Source organism: Anabrus simplex, chromosome 1 (genome assembly GCF_040414725.1).
Source record: "Anabrus simplex isolate iqAnaSimp1 chromosome 1, ASM4041472v1, whole genome shotgun sequence".
NCBI lineage: Eukaryota > Metazoa > Arthropoda > Insecta > Orthoptera > Tettigoniidae > Anabrus > Anabrus simplex.
Genome location: NC_090265.1, coordinates 550,495,000 through 550,514,374, shown reverse-complemented (window position 1 = coordinate 550,514,374; position 19,375 = coordinate 550,495,000). Strand labels below are relative to the sequence as shown.

The 19,375-nt window shown below is 37.7% G+C and overlaps 1 protein-coding gene across 2 annotated transcripts in view; it reads left to right on the top strand.

Moving 5' to 3' along the window:
* LOC136857128 (integrator complex subunit 15) overlaps nt 1–17,442 on the top strand; it is a 123,480-nt gene extending 106,038 nt beyond the window's left edge. For both annotated transcript variants that reach the window (XM_067135537.2, XM_067135538.2), the window contains exons 6-7: nt 7,967–8,250; nt 17,287–17,442. In XM_067135537.2, the coding sequence (XP_066991638.1) occupies nt 7,967–8,250; nt 17,287–17,378 (376 nt within the window). In that variant the 3' untranslated portion in view covers nt 17,379–17,442. The remainder of the gene's footprint in view (nt 1–7,966; nt 8,251–17,286) is intronic.
* Nucleotides 17,443–19,375: the final 1,933 nt, after the last annotated feature.

Genomic DNA, 19,375 nt, shown 5'->3' with positions numbered 1-19,375 from the left:
CATAGCCTTGATCATTTGTCCATTCATTTCATCAGTACCAGCTGATTTTCCAGTTTTGATGTATTTCCAGACATATTCTACATCACTCTATGTTAAGTCTAACCCATTGTCACAGGCAGACTTGCATGAGATAGTTCCAGTACTGTCTTTTTGTGTAGGCTGCATGCAATTCACATTTAGCAATTCATCAAAGTAACTCCTCCAAGTCTCTTTGATCTCATCTTCAGTGATTAGATTTTCATTATCATCTATTAGGTATTTGGTGTGTTCTTTCTCTCTTTTTCTATTTTTCATCATCCCATATAACATGTTCTTATTACCATTAACATCCTCTTTGATCGCTCCACTTGTTCAACCACTTCTCTAGTTCTTCTGTAACAACTTTGTTTACTTGTTTTTTAGCAACCCTGTATAGTTCCTTATTATGGTCAGTCCAGTCCTTGAAATATTTTCTGAACATGTTGTTCTTGTTCAGGACAGCAGTTCTTGTTCTGTCATTCCACCATTGAGTTTCCTTCTGTCTTCTTGTGCCACTGGTTCGTCCACATACCTTCTCAGTTATCATTACTAGATTTTCTTTCATATCCTTCCCAGAAGAAATCAAGCTGCTTTTCTTTGGATTTTTTCCAGTCCGTCAATCAAGTAATCCTGGTGAGGGTCCCATACACTGGAACCATACTCTAGTTGAGTTTTATGCCCTCTCCTTTACATCCTTACTACAACCCCTAAATACCCTCATAACCATGTGCAGAGATCTGTACCCTTTATTTACAATCCCATTTATGTGATTACCCCAATGAGGATCTTTACTTATATTAACACCTAGGTACTTACAATGATCCCCAAAAGGAACTTTCACCCTTTCAATGCAGTAATTAAAACCAAGAGGACTTTTCCTATTTGTGAAACTCACAACCTGACTTTCAACCCTGTTTATCATCATATCATTGCCTACTCTCCATCTCACAACATTATCGAGGTCATTTTGCAGTTTCTCACAATCTTGTAACTTATTTATTACTCTATACAGAATAACATTATCTGCAAAATGCCTTATCTCTGATTCCACTCCATTACTCATATAATTTTTATTGTATAAGAAAACTGAAACAATTAAAGTACAAAACTTACGTGAGAAAGTGATACAATATTGCTACACTGTTATTGTTACAAGTAATAAATTTGTTTAAAACATGAGACCATGAGATTGTAAGTCGTCCATAATAAATTCATCGATCCTGGTTGTTAATCAGTTGAAAATATCCGACCCAGGCAATATTTCGTCCATTCTCTAGCTATTTTACCTCAAGACTGAATCATGGTGGTAGCCTGTTATCTTCTGATCTGTTACAACCTTGAACTCCACTATGCAGAGCCTTTTTGGCATGGCGTGCACACTGGTAATTAGTTTATTGAGTATGCATTGAGTCTCTTAAGTGTTAAATAATCAAGCAACTGCATGTCTTTTATTACTGTTAAGAAAAATATCATTATTAAGGAAGTTCAATAAAATAATTTCTGGGATTGAACAAATATACCCCAAGATATCAATTTCCACATCACTGTGGATTCTGTCCAAAATATTAATTTAAAGTCCGCTTTCTCATGTTAAAAGCTACAACCCAACATCAATTCCTGTTGACTGAAATCCATATGAAACACCATGAAAAGCAAATGGACAGGTCAGTCAGAGTGAACAAGATCAAATGGTTCAAGATGAGAAAGCCAGAAAGTGTGCAGTTTGTGCACACAGCTATGAAATATTCAGACTGTTGTATTGAGCTTGCCAGCAGATCGACTACAAATCATCTGTGGGACACATCGAAGGCCCACTTATTCTAAGCATTAGAAAAGAGGCATGGTTCTGGAACAGCACCATAAAGGAAACAGTTCAGGAGAAAAAACAGGCGGCCCTGCCCCTGTGGGTGGGGGACGCAGACGAAGAATTCACCCAAGTTATCCCCTGCTTGTCGTAAGGGGCGACCAAGGGATGATCAAATTAGAACTATGAAACTACTTCTGATTAGTACCACCATGTGGGGAACACCAGGGGTCGCTTTTACTTGCGTGTAGTACCACTATGTTGGGTATCAACTAGGTTTGTGATTAGTAGCAAATGAGAGCACGACGGCTTTTACAGCACCTGTGATTAGTAGCACTCTATGAGCGACACCATGGGATGAGGGAACCCATGGTTCTGGCTTGCCTATGATATGAGGAACACCATGGGATAGTACGAGTCCCTGTGGTTAGAACCCTTATGTGATGAACACCATAGGTTTGCGTTGCCTGTAAATGGCAAAGTGTGACATACTCGCAAATACTTGGGAATGAGTGATCACAAATTGTGTGAGAAAGTTTGTTCAGACAAAGGTACAAGCTACCCAGTGTGGATTTGTATAGGGAAGTCCACTGTAGATGCAATTCAGATCATGAGGATTCTGATGGAAAAACATAGAGATGCCATAAAGACCTGCACATAGGTTTAATTGATCTTCAGAAGGCATTCAAAGCGTACCGAGAGATCTGATTTAGGCAGCATTACGAGGTCATGATATTCCAGAATCTTATGTGAAAGTGATCCAGGATATGTACAAGGATGCAGTACAGTGCATGTATATGAAAACCTTTTCCAGTTAAAGCTTGTGTACATCAGGGCAGTGTTCTCAGCTCACTTCTTTTTATCATTGTCATGAATTTCCTGACATCAGAAATGATAGATGCACTTCTTGAGACATTACTTGTTGCTGAGGTGGCATTGATCAGCGACAATGTGGTGTTGCTTCGGGAGGTATTTGAAAATTAGCAAAAAGTGCTAGAAGATAATGGACTGAAAGTGAGCTGCTCAAAGACTGAATGTCTTCACTGCACTTACCTGTGGCTTCATTGCCAGATATTTTGCCTGACTCCCAACCACTTCCATAATGGCTCCATGGTAGAAAAACTAGGTGTATGTGATGAGGATGTAAATCACAGGATTGGTGCAGGCTGGCTGAAACACAATCAGAATTTGCCAGTGTTCTGCAAAGTCAGTTGTGGTGAAGGTTCAGTTCAAGTAGGTGACATGGTTCAGGTGAATAAACATGATGAAAACTATGTAGGCAGAAAAGGCCTTAACCTTCAGTTACTAAGGGTAGGAATAAGAGGAAAGCCTAAGAACGGCTGGGTCCAGCAGATGAGGTGACATCAACAGCTTTACAGCTCCACTGATGTTGAAACACAAGTAGCTGCCAACAAGAAAGTGCAACTGTATTCTGCTAACCCTGGAGGACTTGCAACAGCTCCACAACCAGAACATCATCAACGGAGTATGTATGTATGTTGGGTATTCAGCCTGAAGGCTGGTTGGACCCTCAACAGGTTCACCATTAGCTGCCATAGATGGCCTAGGTGTCACTGAAGAGGCGTACTAGGGAATGAGGAGTGAGGTAGTTTCCCTGTTGCTTTCCTCACTGGGCCAGAAGTTGCTATTGCACATCAGTCTGCCAAGCCCACTGGTATGCATGCACCAACCAACCCTATGAGCAACATTTTCACACCATTTATAGCAGGGACTGGCTGCATAAGGAATGGCATTACTAGCGTCACTCATACCTCAGCCACTTTCATATTGTCAAATCCAAGTATAAGACTGAGACAGGTCAATGAAAGTAACAGTTTTATTCTAGCCCATACCAGAAGACATAGTGCACTGTAAACACTACATCTTGCCAGCAAAGGCCTGCAACGGAGTATATCAATAACAAAGTGAACTTGAGCAGTCTTCTTTGCTTTTGGGGAATGTTTGGTTATTAATGGCATTGTAGCATATCTTTGATGTGTTGCATCAGTTTCAACACTTGCAATGTGTAGCTTTTCTCTGACCTGACTCCAGTCTATTGCAGAAAGAGAAGTATTTTTAACCTATGCATTAGTGGATTCAGGATAAGTATCTCCAATAGTTTATAAAGGTGGTATAGAAGCAAAATAGATTGGAAGCTTTTAGGATCATTGTCATCTTTGCTTGGCAGATGTTAGTAACCTTATCCTCTAAGGCACACCTGATGCACGTAGGTCGTAATTCACAAGGTACAGGGCATAATGCTGACAGGACATTGGGATGTAAAATTACTTTCTTATTTTTAGATTATATCCTTCATATTATATGAACGGATATAACACTTGGTACTGTAAGATTTGAGTTTCATCAATAACATTGATTTCCCGAAACTGAAATTTCTCTTCCTACCCTTAACCACTGTCAGCTTGTCTTGATCACCAAGTTTCATCCCAAAGTAAGTATAGTACACGTTCTTCACACAGTCAGTAATGTTTCCTTATTATTTCATTATAACAAAATTTCCACAAATGTAACAGAAGTTATTGGGTGAATTACAAAGGGCACTAGGAAAGTTTTGCAATGTGAGTGAACGCTTTTTCAAAATAATTTCCACCACACTCAATACACTTCTCCATACGTTGAAACCAGTCACTGAACCAACTCTGCCACTTTTCTTCGGTTACATTTTCACACTCTTGATCCCATGCTGCCAGAAGCTCCTCGTCAGATGCAAAACGCTGCCCTTTCAGCCTCATCTTCACTTCTGGGAAGAGTGCAGAGTCACGTGGGGCAGGATCAGGACTTTATGGAGGATGATCAAGCACAGTAAACCCTGACCTGGCAAGAAAATCCATTGTTACATTAGCATGATGTGCTGGAGCATTGTCGTGATGCAAGATCCAAGTGTTGAGCCGTGACCTTGGACGGAGCTGCTTGAGAGTCTGGATGACCTGAGGTAGACAAGTCTCACTGTACCACTTTGCAGTAACTGTCCTTTGTGTTTCTAGCATAACCCAAGTCAGGATGCCCCGTTTAGTGAAGAATACTGCAATCATCCTTTTCTTCACTGACTTTGACTTCCGCACAGTCACAGGAGCACCCTCATTTTCAAACAGCCACACCTTCTTCTGGGATTTTGTAGGGACATGGTAATAATAAAGAAAAGTTTCATCACCTGTAACAATGCTATTGACATTACAGGAAGTCCCATTTTCAAACTGTTTTAGCATTTTTTGGCACCATTTCACTCAATGTGCTCTTTGTTCATCTGAAAGTGAATGGTTTATCCAAAGGGAACAAACCTTTCTAACATGGAGATGGTCATGTAGAATTGAATGAATAGCTGGTGCAGGGATGTGGAGGGTCTCTTCTACCTGCCAATATGTCAACAGCCTCTCTTGCTGCAGCATTTTTCTCACAGCTTCTGTGTTTTCCTCGGTCACTGATTCAGACGGTTGCCCAGAATGAGGATCGTCTTCAACCCCAAAATTTTCCCTCGGGAACTTTTTGTACCAGCAGAAAATTGTTGTCTGATGTGGACAGTCTTTCCCCAGCACAGGAGTCATTTCCTCCAGGCACTGGTCAACAGTTAACAGACTGACATCTTAACTTGCTTTCATTCCCACTGCTTGGTAACAACTGGTGTGAAGGTCGCGTCTTACTGTCTTCTAGACCGGTTTTCACCCCTCTTTTCATCCCTCACCATAACATGGGTGTCCAGCCAACTGTTTTTGCGTATTGCAAAACTTCCGTAGTGCCCTATGTATGATAACTTCTTGCAGCCATGTTGCAAAACTGAAGAAAATAGTTTTAAAAGTTACGTGGCCGGGCTTAGTGGCTCAGACGGTTGAGGCGCTGGCCTTTTGTCCCCAACTTGGCAGGTTCGATCCTGGCTCAGTCCAGTAGTATTTGAAGGTGCTCCAATACATCAGCTTCGTGTCGGTAGATTTTCTGGCATGTGAAAGATCTCCTGCGGGACTAAATTCTGGCACCTCAGCGTCTCCAAAAACCGTAAAAGTAGTTAGTGGGATGTAAAGCCAATAGAGTTAAGTCCTACTGAAATTACACAAACTCTGGAATAAGAGCCGTCCCACACAAAGATCTATATACAACTGAGTCTACAAAGGAACAGTAATTTAATTGTGGCTGTCGAGAAACAACACATCAGGTCATTGTTTTATCATTGTATCAGTAGGAAGAGAACAGCTTCTAAATAGCTTGGGAGTGACATTTACTGGTTCTCTAGTCACTAAGGTTAAAAATGTTGGGTGTATAAAACTATGTCACTGTTTTCTTTTTTACATTTTAGACCTGTAAGTTCATTTGTATTTTGTTCCTATTTGTGTTGCGGACAATCTTTTAATGAACATCACCATTGTTGATGTCCACCTCCTTAGTGCAACATTAATGTTATTACCTGTTGTCGTTGGAGACGTGGGTTCGATTCCTGGTACTGTCAGAAAATTTGAGATTGGCAGGAGGGCTGGTATGTAGTTAAAAAAGGTACATTCAGCTCCCCTTCAGAGGGAATGTGCCTGAAAAGTGCTGCAACACCTCAAGAATTATGAGGACATGAGTGTATTTACCATTGTTGATTGCGCATACAATTACAGTTACCTGGAGTGATTTTTTCCAGTTATATCATCATAAAGAACTAGCTTATTCCTGCAGCTTTGCCTGCATCAACCAGGTTTTGTGAAACTGTTGAGTTTTGTAAAGAAAAACACTAAATGAGTCATAGAGGTGTAGATGTTTTAGCTATTGCAGTGAAATGGATTTTAATAAGCCTAGGGTTAACTTTGCTGTCAGATGATAGATGAAAACTTCTCAGTGGTAACACTTCCAGTGTTGACTAACGTTAAAATATATGCAGCTGTCTTTGTTGGAGTTTGTTTATTTATTAATCAATGACGAATTATTATATTTCTGAAAATATAGAAGTTGGAATGGTATAATTTGCAATTTGTTAATGTTAGCTTTTGTCCTTGTCTTCATTTGTGTGGAAATACAGTAATGATTCTGCCCCCATCATTGTTTTAAAACTAATTTGGGTCACTTGGACGAAGATTCATATTTTGAATGCTGAATAACTAACAAATAGACTAAAGAGCGTTATTATGATTATTACGGCATGAAGTCTGTATGGTCTAATACCATGGTTAACTAGTTCAAATCCCATTGGTGGGGAAAATTTTCACCATCAGAATGTTGGCTGGCAGGATAGGAGAGATCAAAGATTGTGTGTCAAAGGCCTGGATTCAATTCCAAACCTCTCTGCAGTCTCCGTATTGAGTTATCGCATATGGCATTATTGATGGTGATTCGTCTGTCGAGTGAGCTTTAAGCCTTGAGCAGACCTTGATGTTATTCGACAGGAGTAGGCTCTATGCTGACATCAAGTCCCCCACACCTTATCATCATCTTACACCCAGATGCCCAGGTTGCCCATGGGTGTCAAATAGAAAGACCTGCACCAGGCAGGCTGAACATGTACCCACCAGGTGAATTGCCCATGCAGTTTGAACCTCATTCTCGGCCTTCTGAAGATGGTTTTCTGTAGTTTGCCATTTTCACACCAAGCAAATGCTGGAGCTGTACCTTAATAAAGGCCACGGCTGCTTCCTTTCCACTCCTAGCCCTTTCCTATCCCGTCATCACCATTAAGACCTATCTCTGTTGTTGCCACGTAAAAAAAAAAAAAACCCCAACATGTACCCGGGCATTCCGGCATAAAAAAGAGAAAGAAATATAAAAGCCATATGCTGAATAAATCAGAACCACATTTTACTTTTTTCTTTTCTTTTTCCAGATGATCTGCGTGAATGGTACATTATTCTCATCTTCACAACATACATACATACATACATACACATGTGGGTGGGGGAGTATATTCTGTTCATCATAAGAGGCGACTAAAGGGTGACTTTATTACTTTGACCATTTTTACAACCTGTGTTGGTCCATATTGACTAACTACAATCAGGTGTGGGTTTATCAAATGATTTACCTGTTATTGTAAAAAAAAATGTTGATTTTTTTCTCTGTAATGTTATTGTTAAATTTACTTTATTTTTGCATATAAATGGTGCTCTTATTTCTCATTTGCTTCTTGTTCTAAAGTAAGTCTTATAATTTTTTGTGTTTCAGGTGGTGCATTCTGGCACCACTGCAGAATGGTCGTCGACCTGATCCACAACTATATTCTCGTTTACATTTAGGATTACTTGAAAGCCTATTGGAATGCTCCACTATACGGGTGCCAGCTCTCAGAGAGAATGTTATAGCAACTCAGCACTTCACTACACTTGTCAAAGTAGTGGCGCGAATGTGTAAAGGCAGTGGCAGTTCTGATGAAGTTCAGTTGTCCCTGGACAGACTTGCTCAGGCCATTGAAGTTGCTCTTGCTGTACAGTGTACTCAAGGAAATACAGGTGAGTATTCTGTTGGAGAACCAGCATTGTGATTCAAAATGTGAAATCTTATCCAGGATTGGACAAGCAAAAAATATGTTCAATACCATGAGGACCTTATTCACCAGCCGAGAACTCAACCTCCAGCTCAGAGTTCGAATGCTACGTTTTTATGTCTTTCCTTTCCTTCTGTAAGGTTTCGAAGGGTGGACGCTCAGCCCTTTATTGGAGAAGCGGATTGAATCTTTTGAAATGTACTTATACAGAAGAATACTCCAAATATCTTGGGTAGAAAAGAAGACAAATGAAGAAGTCCTCAACATCTTGAACAAGAAGAAAGAGCTTCTCATAATCATCAAGGAGTGTAAGCTCAGCTACCTCGGGCACATCACAAGAGGTGAACGATATGAACTTCTCCGACTGATCATTCAAGGGAAGATTGATGGGAAAAGATCTGTGGGAAGATGGAGAAATTCCTGGCTGAAAGACTTGCGGCAGTGGTATGGACATACGTTGATAGAAATCTTCTGTGCTGCCGTTTCGCGTGTAATCATAATCAATTAGATCGTCAACCTTTTGAGGGAGACAGCATCATAAGGAGAAGAAGAAGAAGGAAAAAGAATCATGTCGGTTATGTTTCCTGTTTCATTGTTTTTATCTTGTGGTAGGTTATCAGTTTGGTCTTGCTCCATACCATCAGTTTCTTCTTTCATTACTACATATAGTATTTGCCCAGAGGTATGCTGATAATTAATCATCACTTTTGTGACATTGAGAAAGTTTGGAAACTCATTTTGTAACTTAAGAGTCACTGTAATTACAAGGTGTTACAATTATAAAGAGAAATGAGATTCATTAGAACTATGAATCAGACTAGTCAGAAGTACAAAATGAGGAATGAAGTTAATAGGAAGGTAGCTGGTACTGAGGTCCTTATTACCTGTGTGATAAATAAAGCTTAGACTTCAGTGGCAAGGGTACATCATGAGAATGAATAGCAAAAGATCTGCCAGAAAATACTTTGACCTTATTATCCAAGGGTCAAGGAAATGCTGGATAGAGACAAAAGCATTAGATGTGAAAGAGAGAGGCCTCAGATTGGAAGATACTCTGGTACAGTAGATGGATAAAGATAGGAGGAGATGCAAGTGCTTGTACATCACACTCGGGGAAACTAGAATTGAAAAATGATGATGATGATGATGATGATGATGATGATATTATAAGTCAAGTGTTCACTTGCTGAAATATGTTTGACAATACCAATGCTATATAGATATATGTGTAATACTGGGAATTTAGTATTTTCCTGTCGCTATGAAACATCTCTGCTGCTAATGCCCACTGTGACAGATCAGTAATAATACATACCATTAAGTTTTCAATTATGTGTAGAATATTTATAGGACAATCATACAAATATCATTCTGAATGGAGATAATTGTTTTCCTATCCTGGGCACTAGAGGGTTAAGGAGTGTGTCCTTAAGGGTAATTTTTTAAACGTTGCTGTGAATTCTTCTTCTTCTTCTTCTTCTTCTTCTTCTTCTTGTGTTGTTCTCTCAGGTTGATGATTATTATGGAGCAATTATTGTTTCTAATTTGTGCTGTGTGTATCAGGATTGCTGCATCGTAATTGTTGAACCACTGTCAGAGATTGCACGCTCAGGATAATCTTCGACTGTGTCCAGATATCAGTTGTGTCAGGCTGTATAAATCACAGCCTGAGCTGATTTTTTGCATTTTACGAGGGTTAAGACTTTGCATGAATTCCTGGTGCGACGGAGCACCTCTTCATTGGTGACTCTGTCTACCCATGAGATCTTCAACATTCTGCATTACATCCCCATTTCAGAGGCCTGCAGTCCATTCGTTGACAATCCTTTAGTGTTTAGTAAAATATAATTACTGTATTAAATTAATGTAGTAATGGTCCACCTTTCAATACTATAATATGTAATATTCGAAATTACATTAATTAATTAGGGACTAGTTTCGGCTGGCGCTGGCCATCTTCAGCCTTAATGTAAAACATCTAATAACTAAACAAATGTACATGCACACAATTGACATAAAACAAATAAAACAAATATATACAAATTGACATTAAAAAATAGGGATGAAATTATGATTAAATTTGAAAATAAACTAGGTTCTAACTTCTTGAGTATGCTCATCATTGAGAATATTTCAAGTGTTAATTTATATACACAGAACATCTAATCATTAATAACACTAGACAACATGATTTTGCGGTAAAATAGAAAATATGTAATTCTTATGGAAATCGCTGTTCTGATTCCGAAAATGATGCTAAATTTTTTCCTATCACGTCTAGTTTTGATGCAATTCAGTGTTTTAGTATCTGCATGAATTCGTAAGATGTAATGTTGAGAGATGTTCTTGCGCAACTGTTTTTTAGAATACAATTATGTGATTTGATTTGTTGTTGTTGTTTGCATTTTATTATAGGTTTATTGCTGTCTAAATTTTCATTTTGTATTTGGGGGTTTCCTGGTAAATTCATAACAAACTCCCCCAGATACGCAATAGACCACGAGGTATGTAGGATTGAAGATAAGACAGTTGAGCGTTTGTCTTTCATCTTAGACCACTTGAATAAACAGACGTGTTAAAAGCCCTAGCCCTTATGCAATGTTTATGATGGACTGATAAAGCAGTTTCCTTGCAAAGATAACAGTCTGAAAGTATTATACTCACGAAGATTAACTTGTATTTTGTACAAATGTTTCAAATCTTCTACGTCAATTGTGAGAGAAAGAGTATGATCCTAGTAACTGGCGTGTTTTTATTGACTCTTCCAAAAGAAGTTTAAAGGCTGTTTTGCTACATAATGCAAATGTTCTGGCATCCGTACTACTTGCACACTCCACAAAAATGTCTGAAACAAACGAGACCTTAAAGTTGGTGCTTGAAAAAATTAAATACCACAAGCATCGGTGGCAAATTTCCGGTGATTTGAAGATCATTGGATTGTTGCTGGGACAACAAAAAGGCTATACAAAATTTCCCTTTTTCCTATGCGAATGGGATAGCAGGGCATGGGATAAACATTGGGATACAGTGAATTGGCCAGAAAGGAAACAACTACAACCAGGATCCAAAAATGTCTTGAATATACTGTAAGTCTTATTGACCGTGAAAAAATTCTAATTCCATCCTTGCACATCAAATTAGGATTGATGAAACAGTATATCAAGGCATTAGATAAAAGTAGCCTATGCTTCCAATATTTATCCACTAAATTTCCCTCATTATCAGATGCAAAAATCAAAGAAGGCGTATGTTGTTGATTGATGATGAATTATAGACCTATCTCTGTCGTTGCCACGTAAAACAAATTGTAAAAAAAAATAAAAAAACAAAAACAAAACATGTGTCCAGGCATTCCGGCATAAAAAAGAGAAAGAAATATAAAAGCCATATGCTGAATAAATCAGAACCACATTTCACCTTTTCTCTTCTTTTTCCAGATGATCTGCGTGAATGGTACATTATTCTCATCTTCACAACATACATACACATGTGGGTGGGGAAGTATATTCTGTTCATCAAAAGAGGCGACTAAAGGGGTGACTTTATTACTTTGACCATTTTTACAACCTGTGTTGGTCCTTATTGACTAACTACAATCAGGTGTGGGTTTATCAAATGATTTGCCTGTTATTGTTGATTGATGATGAAACAACATCTAACAGTTCTCCGTCAGCTAATGGTTATTTACAGCGGTGTCCAATGGCTTGCATATGACAAACACCACTCACATAGATTTGGTGATGAACTACGGGATCAACTTTTACCAGTTCCCATTTACTATTGAATTATTAATGATTAGATGTTGTGTGTATATAAATTAACACTTGAAATATTCTCAATGATGAGCATACTCAAGAAGTTAGAACCTAGTTTATTTTCAAATTTAATAATAATTTCATCCCAATTTTTTAATGTCAATTTGTATATATTTGTTTCATTTGTTTTATGTCAATTGTGTGCATGTACATTTGTTTAGTTATTAGATGTTTTACATTAAGGCTGAAGATGGCCAGCCCCGGCCGAAACTAGTCCATAATTAATTAATGTAATTTAGAATATTACATATTATAGTACTGAAAGGAGGACACTTACTACATTAATTTAATAATTATATTATACTTACAATTCAATACGGATCAGAACCATGACGTTTATAACCTTTAGTGTTTAGCCTTCAACACTTTACAACACTCCAGTGAGTTTCATATTACGTAGAAGTCATGGCTGCACACAAGTATTTTCATTTCAGAAACACACCACACAACTGTCAGAAAAATGTCTTGTACAGATCTAAATTGTTTATAGCCTTCAGTCAGGTGGTTTTAGTTGTGGAATATATCCATAATATCTAGACAGAGTAAGAAAGTGGCTGTAAGATTGTCATTATCTATCGACACGACATGACATACAGATGAGGCTGTCAACTACACGACAGAGATTTTGAACAACTTTGGAGTCACCTGGAGTCCCCTCGAACATCTGAAATTTTGACATAGGCACATTTTCAGATGAATTTTTATGCAGGTAGAGACCTGCTTTCATTAATTATATTACTTTTAACCCTTTAACGCCAAAATTATTTTTTTCGTCCGTTTTCTTTGAAATTCGTCTAAAGCACTTCATGTCCATAGTATAACATAACTACAAAATATTAAGCTCATACTTTTCACGGTTTCATCGTTAGGTGGCGTGTTCATATGATCACGCTAGGCAGATGTGTTAGCATTTCATTCTGTATAGCATTTCTTTGGTATTTATAGATTTTATGTATTGATATTGATAAATTATGAACAAAATACACTAAAATAAACTAAAGATGATAATTTACGAAGAATATACATTAATTACAATATGTACATACATAAATAAAGCAATAAAAATCTCAAGATATTCGTAATATATTACATTCAAGTTATCTAATTCACAGAAATTACCGAATAGGAACAAATATAAGAACTGTATGTTTCACACTGTATGAAATAGGACAAAGCATGGAACACAGAGTCCAACATTACATTTTGTGCACTCGGTGCGAACATTACTGGAGCATTCCTTTCCAGCACAGCGTCGTCGATTGCAGGGCGCTACGAGGTGCCCAATCCCGTCAAGTCATACATCGTCAGTGACACTACTCTGCTGGATACTGTATCTCGATGTGATAGGGCGCCCTCTTTCTACTGGCGTTATTTTGAACTTATGTAGATATGTTTGCACGATGTGGCGACGAAATTCTAGATGTGACAAATCACATCCAGACCTCCTTAGCAGTAACCATGAATATTGTGAATGGATACGTCCAGGAGCCATGTGAATAGCGACCACCACCATTTCTTTCCACGTATGCCTACTCTGTAGTACGACACATTCTGGTCCATCCTATCTCTTCCTGCTGAAACGGGATCATCGTCTGCGCCTCCTATACGATCGTTGCCAGCGAGTACAATTTCTGCCTTAGTTGAAAGCTGGCGACCTGTGAGGTTATCAACCAAACCACCGACATCTTCATCTCCTGAATCTTCATCGGAGTGAATATTAGCTTCCGGAGGTTCAATAAAAATGCTGTTAACCTCTCCAATTGGTTCGTCCGATTCAAGAATATCTAATACTTCTTGGAGCGTAATGTCCCTGTAAAAAGGGAAACAAGGTTTTGTAGCTGCATATATGTTAACAAGTCGCAATTTATTTAAATGTAGAATAAATGACCGTAAATTGAATAAAGTTGTTCAATGAAAATTGATGTATAACAGTAATAGTAATAGGTAGCATAACGTCCACCATCAAATACCCGCACAGGGTGAACAGCTAACACAAGCGCCTAGCGTGATCATACGATCACGCAATGTTTTAAGTGCCTACGGGAGTAATATTTACTGTTAAGTGTAAATTAACTGCATCATAATGTGAACATAGATCACTCCCAAACTTGTTAAGCATATGAGTTGTGTAATCTAAACATAAACATATGTGAAATATCAAACTTACTTGAAGCGCCCCATCATGATTCAGCTGCTGTGACAATGACACAAAACTAAAGTACGCCGAAACAATGAGTAGATATGTATCACGTTACAATATGCTCGCACACAGTTGCCACATGCTTCTTGAATTGATCTACACAGTCAGCAATCAATTCCAGTGCTATACAAAGCACTGAGAGCAATCTAAATGAAGGAATGCAGGCCGTGATCATATGGATACGCACGGCGTTAATGGGTTAATCATTTTAATTATGTATTTAGTTACTTATTTCATATTTACCCGATATTCACCTCATTTACTTAAGATTTTAGGCTACACAAGGATTTTGTTATACCAGCAATAAAACGTGAACCATATTTTCAACTCACTCAGTCTTACATTTTATTATTTCATTTAGAGGAAACATACAGTACCCAAGATAGATAATAATAAACATGCACAGATCTGAAATTTTTAACATTCATCGCCACAGCATTTCACCAATTACACATTGCTGTGTCAAAGAGCAATTCCTTGCTCGAAGAAGTGAAGCTTTCAACGTCATCAACAAACAACTTCTACAAGAATTACCTGGGGTTCTACAAATTTACAAGTCTATTGACACAATATGTAATACAGATGATGCTGTCAACTACACAACAGAGCTTTTGAAAAACTTGGAGTCACCTCGAGTACCCTCGAACATCTTGGAGCGGATGAATGTATCACCGACTCTCCTTCTCAGGGATATGAATCCTGTTTCCTTCTGCAACGGAACACGACTCCCAGTCCAGAAACTTTTGCCGAATATTATTGAAGCCACTCTCATGACTGGACATGCCGTGAGCGAATTAATATTAATTCCCCGGATTCACATAATTCCTTTGGATATATCGATTCAATTTAGATGACTGCAGTTGCCCCGTTTGTTTGAGTTTCGCTATATGCATCAACAAGGCACAAGGGCAATCGCTTAAAGTTGTAGGACTCCATCTTCGAAAATGGTGCTTTTGTCATTGTCAACTGTACGTGGATTGTTCAAGAGTTCGAAAGGCAAACACAATACATTATACATCTTACTTCCAAATGGAAGGACATTAATATAGTTTATCCCGAAGCTCTATAAGAAAACAATATATTTTGTATTATATAACCTGGTCTTTTACATTGTTTTAATATTATTTGTACCATCCATCAACCCGGTTACTTCAGCATTGAAAGCAACAATATAATAAAAATAAAAGAATGTATTTCATGCAGTCAAAACGATGTGAGTTAATAAATATGTTTTAATTTGCTTTTAAATAAATAGTTTAGAAACATCTAACTGTTGAATTAATAAGCGCGGGCAAAGTCGCAGGCGCATGCTAGTAACAAAATATCCTTCCTTTTCAACTGATTCTCATTATGTCAGAGACCTGTCATAGAAACAAGATTAAAATAAACCCTTAGCCCCATTAATGTGTTGCAACTCTTATTATAAGTTCCATATTGTTGTCTTCCCTTTCAGTACCTCGTAGCAATTTGTGATACCTTTCCAAACTCATTTCTGTATAGGAGGTAACTTTGCTTTTTTTTTTTCGGAGGAGTTCTTGCCTCTTAGACATCCTAATTGAATTCTATACATAAGAATTGTACGAAATAAGACCATATTAATAAAATGCTGCATTCATCATTTCATGCTAAGTATGTTATTAAATGCACATGCCAAAATTCTACTTATCTGATATTATCCAAATAGATTTACAATTGTGCATAAAAGGAAAATATGCTTTACTTAAACTTACAAACATAACAGGAGTGATTTTACCACATGGCAGTGGCAGTATGTATAATCTCACAAGTCATGAAAAAATATGACTACAGTACATAGTGCCAACATGCAAGATGAATAGTAACCATAGCACGATGTCGAGTAAGAGATAAATAAAGATGTTCAATAATTAAGTCTTTTATCAAGCTGTAAGAGGAAAAAAACAAAATAAATAACTGCCTTTATTTTGTTATACACATTACTCTAACTGTATTCTTCCAGTGTTTACCAGGTATAAATAATTCAGCTCCGTTCTTGAAATATGCTATTACTTTACAAGTAATCATGCTCATATTGATCCATATTGACTATATAACTTGAGAAAAAGAAAATAGATTAACACACAAGCAAATACAGTAGAACCTCGATATCTCGAACCTTCATTCTCGAATTTTCAATATCTCTAAGTAACTTAAATTTCCTGGTCATTTGTCCTATTCTTCACATATATTTATTCCTCTGTTACTCAAAAATCATTTACATGAATTTCTCGATATTGGCAAGTAGGGTCTCTGAACTCTATGGTTAGCGACAGTGAATTGAACCCAACAGTTGGAAAATAACTATAAATCACTACCTTCAGTATTTTGTAGGGAAGAAAGAGTAAGGTTGTTCCCTCAGTGTATTTGTTTACATGGAGAGTAGTATACACAATGTACTAAGAGATTTTAAGCTTTTGGAGTCTTGAAATCTAATTCACTAACTTTTATACCATATAAATTGGTACAACGGTTTTATGATACTGAACTTCTTGCTTCTGCAGTTGAACAATGACTTGCATTTTGATTTCCACCAGGAAAATTGACCTTGACCACTATGTGATCATCTACCATCAAATGTTATGGCAATATTTATGGTATACCAGTTAGTGTATTTTGACAGAAGTATCAGATTTTAAAAAGTACTTTGGAGCATAGTTTTTCTCTGGGCTGAATATTGGAAGTAGACTAGCGCTAAAAATGTTTGATATCCTCTAAGAGACTGCCATTTGAGAGATCTCATATAAGCGAATGTCATCATTCTACCAGAGAAGCTATTGCATTCTAGGCTAGAAGAATAATTGAGGTTGAAGGTCTGTCTGTATTATGATATTAATATATATATTTACAGTATCTCATACATTAACGTCATTCAGAATAGTTCAGATTCTTGCTGTTATTCTGGTATCCATGATTTGCTTGAACCATCATTTCTGTGATTAACTAATGATTTGTTTTATTTTCTTTGCAGAAGAGCTGATGAATCAACTGGAAAAATTGCCAGAAAATAGACTGATGACTATTCTGATAGATAAGCATAAAAACGTTATAGTGTTGAATTAGTTTATATTGTATGGATTTTGTAAATACAATGTAAATAACAACTATTAGTTTGACACCTCCTCTATCTGTAAAGTTTGGTTTAAGGTATTACATTATTATATTTACAGTGGAATCTGTGATATCAGTTATGATCCATTCTATGTTAATGAAAAGTGTACTGTACCATCCAGTTCTATAGCTTCAAGAACCTCAGCTTATAATGTTGTACCTTGTAGTAACTGACTAGTTTGCAGAATTATGTGAGGAATGATTTTTCCTTATGTAATTATCAGTGGACTATAAAGCAAACTACAGTACATTTATTTCCAAATCGCCTCTTAACATTTCCCATACAGCTGTTTTAAAAGAGTAAATGAAGTAGGATGATTTGTATCTATAGCCAGTGGTAATAATTTGTTTCAAAGCCTTTCATAATCAAGCTGTTGTTGACCACTGTCATCCTTGAAATAGACGTCATCCATCTACACCTATGCTTGAAAAGAAAGTCTGATAATTGTTGCAGTGGTGGTTACTTGCACCAGTTTAATGGGAAACACTAAGAAGATTTCTTTCTTTCCCTCGGTGAGAACAAAGTCACTGCAGAAAAGTATGCCCAGCAGCAAGAAGGTCGTAGTAGACATGATATCTTGAGTGTTTTTACTGTGCAAAAGAAGTGAATAACTGTTGAATTTCTTTACATTTCATTAAGATGTACTGAACAGGATAGGCAAGATGTGAGTTCAGCTGATTCCTTTACAACTTGAGGCTCATGTCAAATGTCTTTAATTGTATATAAATTTTACTGGTGTTATGCACAGCTATTCAGTCTTTATATTAGTGACATGTCAGAAACAGCACCTAAGAAGTTCTGCTGTGACGATGATACTGCCATAGCATTTCAAAGCAGGCACCTCATAGAAGGGGAACGTGGTCTGACACAAGTACAAACTCGATCACTCTTACAGGGTATGGAGATTATGTCCTAAACCAGCAAAAACTGAAGTTACAGCTTTCCATCACAATAACTGCTTAGCGGGCCATCCGTTAAATGTCACTTTTTTTGTGATGAGAGAGTCAAGAACAATCCTCACCCCTAGTACCTGGGAGGAGTAATCCTTGATTGTTCTTTAACATACAAGACACATCTCAAGATGGTTGGAGAAAAGGTGAAAATAAGAAAAAATAGCAGGAACAACTTGAGGAGGACAAGCAGAAACTTTACAGACAGCTGCTCTGGCACTGGTATGTTCTGCTGCAGAATATTGTGCACTACTGTGGTATCAAAGTGCTCGCATTGGGCGAGTCAATGTTTACCTCAACAAAACAGGATAGTATCGGGCCTCTTGAAATTACCCCAATACCTTCACTTCACACCATGACAAATATATCCCCCTCCACAGCTGAGATGCCATCAAGCAGCAATTCATGAATGGGAGAAATGCAGTAACTTGAAGTTCCCGTAACATCTACCCATCCAAGAAACTGAGATCAGTGCACCAGTATTTCACCTCAAGTCATGAAAATCATTCTGGACTGTCAGCCAGCAGAGGGATTTAAGATCGATATGTGTAGAAGACAACATTTAAGAGCATCCCAGACTTCCACCACCAACAGCTTGATGACCCCACATATCTACCAAGACTTGAGTTACCCAGAAGAACTTGGTGCCAATTGAACCATTTGAGGACTGGTCATGCCCAAACTAAGGCAACACTGTGCAAATGGGAAATAACCGACTCCCCAATATATGACTGTGGATTTTCACTACAGACAGTGACCAGCGTTTTTGAAGAAAGCCCTAGGAGACATTTTGAATGTACCATAGCTGGAATGAACTTCTGGATACTACACCAAGAGCAGTAGAATAAAGTCACTGGACACCTTTAGTCTGCTCAGAGATAAATGTATATGTTACCTGTACATTTTGTAAATATATTTCTGTTCATTACTTTGTAAATAGCTGTCATGTTCCATATGAAGAATAATAAGATGAAGGTGAATTTCAGTGAGTATTTTAC